Consider the following 5,967-nt stretch of genomic DNA (forward strand, 5'->3'; position numbering starts at 1 on the left):
CGCACCAGTGGACCAAGAGGACCCCACACTCACCGAGCCCCAGGCAGGAGACCCGGAGGCCCGACTTGCCCAGGTTCCTGGAAAACAAACGTGGCGTGAGTTCTCAGCGGCCAGGGCAGAACCCATTGTTTCTACTGCCCAGCCTCCCGAACTGCCCACCCACCTCTTTTGAGGCTCTGAAGGCAAGGGGTCCTTTGGAGAGAGGCCTGCTGCTAGCCCACCCTGGGGGTAAAGGGCCAACCAGGGCAGAGCCACGTTGCTGGCACAGGCCACGCTGTGACCACGGCAGGGCCCCGGGAGCCACCTCGGGGAGAAAACATGGAATGGACTCCATCTTATTTCATGGGCTGATACAAGACTGGTTCAGGCCTTGTGGCCCCGGATGCAAGGTGTCCTCTTGTAAGAAGCTTCTCTTGCCATTTCTTTAGTGTCACGTCTGTGGTTTTGTGTATCTTTACTCCCTCTCTCCGAGGGGTGGAGGAGAAGTTAGTCCCACATCACCTGGGCCACACAGCCCTGGGCCCTGTCTCTCTGCAGGAGGAAGTGGGGGCAGATGAGAGCCCTGTTGAAGGGCACTGGTGCCCAGAGCAGGCCTGACCCCCAGCCAGGGCCGCTCAGGAGGGCGAGAGCCAAGATCCCCTGGCAGCACACGTCCTGATCAGACCCAGTGGCCACAGCTGAACAGACTGTCCAGGGCTCCATCACAGGCCCCCTGAGGCACCCGCCAGATGGGGCACATCCTGGGGTCCACGTGGGTGAGCTGCAGGCTGTCATTAATGTCCTTAGGAGGTCATGGAGGGCAGCAGTGCCCTGCTGAGGGCTGGGATGCCGGTCCGTCCTGGCCTGTCCATCCCGCACAGGGCAGCAACAGGCCGGGTGTCACTGATCCCCCGACAGCCCTGTGGGGCAGGTGCTTCTCTTTTCCTGATATTCCCGTTTTACAGAAGAGCACACTGGACCTGCGATTTCACCCAGGCTCTGAGAACATGCTCCCAGCCACGGAGGCGTGTTCCCGCAGCCCCGGCCCTTTATTGGAGCTGCCCAGATGGTGAGGTTGACAAGTGGCAGAGCGAGAGTCCACTTCCCTCGTGAGATCCCACTGCTGGCATCCCGGTCCTGGGACCAGCCCGGGGTGCGATACCCTTCTAGGCAGTGGGAAGCCAGAGAGCTGTGAGAGATGTAGTGGGTGAACCCCAGCCTCCTTCCCTAGGGCCGCCCGGCATTTCTAACTTCAGTGGATGCTCTGTCCTGTTTTTCTACCCTATGTGGCCCCTGGGAAGCAGGTGTGGGGCTGAGCGGGACCTGCCCTTCTCTGACATGGGCCCACTGTGACCTTCTGCAGCCTGGGTTTCCCCGGTTACAAGATCCCTGGACCCTGCCCACATTACAGGTGGTCGTTGGTCGGGGGTGGATAGAATAAACTTGTAAGCAGTTTGATAACAGTTTGCCACCAAATTTAACGTCGTTCTAAACTGCCCAGCTTTCTTGTTAAATTTCCCATTAAAACCAGCCCAGCCATTGGCCCACCGTTCCTACAGGGAATGCTGGGATTTTTCCCTGAGGACATAATCACAGCTGGTTTCTTTTTCGGGCAGGGGAGCAGATGGGCAGTGGCTACAAGCAGAGGCTCTGAAGCTGGAGTTCAAATTCTGCTTCGACCTTCCAGGCTTGTATGCCTGCCCCTGGGCATGTCATGTAACTGCCTAATGCCTCGGTGGGCTCGTCTGTAGAATGGGCTTGAGACGCTGCCTCTCTCACGGGGTGGCCGTGAGGATGAAATGGGATAACACGTGTGCCTGGGGCACAGGGTCACAGAGCACAGAACGGGGGACAGCAGCCTTTTCCTTAAACGAGAAACAACGGACAAATCCAACAGGCTTTAAATGTTACCGTGTTAAAAAGGGAACTGAAGTTTCCCCTTGTTTTTTTTCCCCCTATAAATCAGTGAAATACTCTACCAGTGCCCTCAGCACTGCTTGCGTATTCCGACCCAGAGACACTTGGTTTGTGACCCTAGAAAGAGGCACGATTTGTAACTATGTGAGGTGATGGATGTTAACTAAACTGACTGTGGTGATCGTTTCACAATAGGTAAATGTATCAGCCCATTATGTTGTACCTTAAACTTACACAATGTTATGGGTCAATTATATCTCAAAAATAAAAAACTGGGAAAAAATACTTAGAATATTCTTGATTTACCTTCAGATTTGCTATGAGAGATTTCAAATACAATATGCATGAAATTCAAGGGCCGAGTAGTCACACACGTTCTTCAAGAGTTTTCTTATAAAGTTGAAACCATGCTTGGATTGATGTCGCTTGCTAAGCAGAGAGTAAACTTGTGTATTCTTGTGTTTGAGGAAATTGGAATTCAAAAGGAATTTAAAAAGAAAGAAAGAAAAGCACAATGACATCACCAATAGACCCTGCATCAGGCCAGCTCCATTTAGCAGGTTAGGTAAATTTTCTCACACTGGCTAGAAGATGCTTGTGGTGAGAAATTAGAACGTTGCTTATGAGCAGTCTGGTAATGGAGCAAAAAGGACTAAAAGTTGAAATCAGTGGTCTTAACGATTTTGGGGTCACAGACCCCTTTGAGACACTCCTTGCCTGGAAATGCTCACAGACACAAAAACCTTCAGAACCCTGTTTGCAATGCCCAGGCATTCGAAGGCCTGGGTACGTGGTCTAGATAAATCCGGTGCCGGAAGGGAGGCTGAGCCCCTGCCTCTGCAAAACCACCCACCCCGTGCATGGTGGTGGGGAACAATTTCCTGGCGAGGCTCTGTTGAAGGTCAAGTTCTAGGCATGTCCTCCTGCAACTGCCCTTTATCACAGTGGAACCAAGTGCTGGCACGAGCTGCGTGTTCAGGGGATGGGCGGCTTTAGCAGCAGACAGGTGAGGTCGCAGGACAGCAGGCTGAGCCCACCAGCGCCTGTGCCTGAGGAGAGGTGACACCCCTCGCCCACCAGAAGGGGCTCCGCGTCTCCTCGGACGGGACGGGACGTAGAGTGTTTGGCCATGCACCTCCAGCTCCACCCACCGCCCACAGGAATAATTTAGCAAAACTAGGACACCCAGCGACGCTGCAATTACCCCGCTCAAGTTGTTTCCCTGTTAAAATGATGGTATTAGTTCTGCCATCCGCTGCCAGGCCTCGGGAGAAGGAACGAGAAGGGACAGGGATCTCAGGGCTAGGAGCTTTAGAAATACGGCAGCTCAGTGGGGGTGGGCAGAGCTCAGCAGATCACAGCCGCGGGTGGACCAGGGCTGGTGACACGCTGCCACTCGAAACTTTCAACACGCGAAGATCGTTTCCTATAGCTTTTCCTCCCCTAATTAAAACCTGACATCATGATAAACTAGTTGGCTACATCTCTCAACCCCAATAACGTTAGTCTTTATTAATTTGCCTCATGTCCCTCCTGGGGTCTGGAAAAATGGCTAATGAGGGCTCAGGGATTTAACCTTTGCTGGAGGAAGACAGTTGACGCCCATCACGCAGCCCCCCGACGCGCTGCACCCCTAAACACTGCACCTCAGACTCCGGGCAATTACAAATCCCGTAAAAATAGCTGTTCAGGGCCTTTACCTTCAGCCTTCTGGGCGGAGGACAAAAATATGATCAGGTGATGGAAAGCAACTGGGTCTTGGTGAGCTGGCTTGATGGACAGGGTTGCCAGGGCATTTTCTGGTTGGTTGTCACCCTGCGGGGATTATCTGTTTTCAGCCCCCAGGCTCCAGGCTCCCTAAGGACAGGCCTGGACTTCTGGGTCTTTGCTATCAGATTGTAGCCGGCAGCTGCAGGGTCCCAGGGGTGCTTGTTGGCGTAACATGGGGCTGAGAAGTCCAGGCCCTGGGGCCAGACCCTCAGGATCAAATGCTGGTCCCTCTCCTTGCTCACGGGGCTTGGTGTACCCCTTCCCCGGCACTGAGCACCCCTGGCAAGGATGTGGCACCCTGGTGCAGGCCACACACCTTCAGCGTCACTGTGAAGGGCTAGCTTCTGAAGGAGGTGGTCAGAATTGGGGCAGATCTGGATCAGGTCCCCTGCAGCTCCTACCTGCATGCACCCTGGCTGTGGCTCTGGGATAGTCATTATGGAGCAACCCCATGAGACAGCTACCCCAAGGCAGGCACCTCATGCTCTGAGAGGGGATCCAGTGGTTTGGATTCTGGCTCCCATTTCAGCTGATATGAGATTACAAACCCTACAGGGAAATGAACCCACCTTCCTCCTGCCGCTGCCACGAAAAGCTCCCAGGGCCCTGCCGTGTGTAAGGACAGGCGGGGGTCCCCCAGTGTGGAGGAGCTGGGGCTGGGATCTGAACCCACTTCCTCAGACTGCAGACCCTCTGGCCCGACGACCACCACACTGCCTGTCTTGCCCTCCCTGCCTCCACATGTGCCACACGCACACACGTTCACATGCATGCACTCACACACAGGTGCACCCACGGAGACGCGCACACACACACAGGTGTACGCACAAATGCACACGTGGAGGGACGCACACTCACAGGTACACGCACGGACATGCACGCACAGAGAAATGTACACACACAGGTGCACACACGGAGAGATGTGTGCTCACACACACAGACGCACACAGAGATGCGCACACACAGAGGCATACAGTAATCTTAAGCCCTCAGGCTCCTTGACATATCTAATCCTCAGTGGATCTTAGGAGCTTGGGAGGGAAATCATGTCAATAGCCACATTTTCCATTTACGGGGTGCTTCGTATTTTTGGAAATGGTCTCACTTGTACTAACTCCTTTGATATCCTAGGACTGACTTAAAAGTCCTAGCGGATAACACGAATCTAAACTAAAAAATAGATTCTGTTTACTCTTAGCCTTTGATTCCCACTGAACCAAAGATATAAACCACCAGAGCTTCTAGAAGAGAGAATTCTGCTCTGGACTGTCCTCACTGAATTTAGAGAATGGGAACAAAAGCCTTGTACCCCAGAGGCCCATAAAAGAACGTTAAATGTCCCCCAAGGACCAGGGAAGGAAAGGATACGGGTGGAGACGCAGAAGGACCCAGTTATTCCAGAATTCGTCTCAAGGACGCCTGGGACTTATGACACAGCTCCTTCACATGAGGTCCAACTTCTAGGCATTGGTTTTGTTTCAAGCCACACTGCTCAGTTGTTTAAGATTCATTCTCTCAATACTTTTCAAGTTGGCACCAACACCAGCTAGAAACCCAGACATTCTCAAACACAACCAGACTCTTCTGCGGCTTTTTCTGAGGCTGGCCTGTGAGATCTGAGTCACTGAGAGCAGAGCTGGGAACCAGGGACCTAACTTAGCTTTTCCAGCTCATGCAGACGGTTTGTTGTAAGAACTCCCCTTTCCCCAACAATACCATTCTCGAAGCGCTGAAGGCTCTCAGTGCAGAGAAACTCATGAGTGAGAAAGGCTAGACCTCTAGCCTGGTGAGCCTCAGTACAAAGCCAGCCCTCCTTTTCCACGTGGGTACATCCACTGGGCACCCGAGCAAGGCCCTGGATGGAGCAAGGGGGGCATGCAAGGAACAGCAGGAAGGCCCCTGCCCCCTGACACTGGTGCTTTGCATGCTGTCTACGTACTAGTCATGGCGAGCGTACCCAGAGTCGGGGGGGACTGGCCGAAGCAGAGGGACACACAGCAGCCTGGACTGAGCCCTTAGCAGGGAACCCCGGCTGCGGCTCTGTGCCCTGTGGAGCATCAGCCCTGCCTGCAGAGGAGCCCAGGCCTGGGGTCAGGCTCAGTTGCTGGGGGAAGATCTAATTCCATCACATGGTTCACCCAGTATCCCTGCCTATTAAACTGAGGTTTGTCAAGGTGGCTTGGCTGCAAAGGCATCAGACCACCCACGGGGCATCTTTGGGGCCTGTGTGCCCAGGGGGAGGGCAGGGGTCTGTGGCCGGTGCCACGGGGTTCCCAGAAAGAGGAAGCTTTACCTGGTGTC

General features: G+C 53.9%; 1 protein-coding gene across 1 annotated transcript in view; it reads right to left on the minus strand.

Moving 5' to 3' along the window:
- KCNAB2 (potassium voltage-gated channel subfamily A regulatory beta subunit 2) overlaps nt 1–5,967 on the minus strand; it is a 44,729-nt gene that overhangs the window by 26,445 nt on the left and 12,317 nt on the right. Inside the window, exon 2 of the mRNA XM_024756151.1 lies at nt 34–77. Within this exon, the coding sequence (XP_024611919.1) occupies nt 34–77 (44 nt within the window). The remainder of the gene's footprint in view (nt 1–33; nt 78–5,967) is intronic.

Source organism: Neophocaena asiaeorientalis, unplaced genomic scaffold (assembly GCF_003031525.2).
Source record: "Neophocaena asiaeorientalis asiaeorientalis breed wild unplaced genomic scaffold, Neophocaena_asiaeorientalis_V1.1 scaffold1247, whole genome shotgun sequence".
In the NCBI taxonomy this organism is placed as follows: domain Eukaryota; kingdom Metazoa; phylum Chordata; class Mammalia; order Artiodactyla; family Phocoenidae; genus Neophocaena; species Neophocaena asiaeorientalis.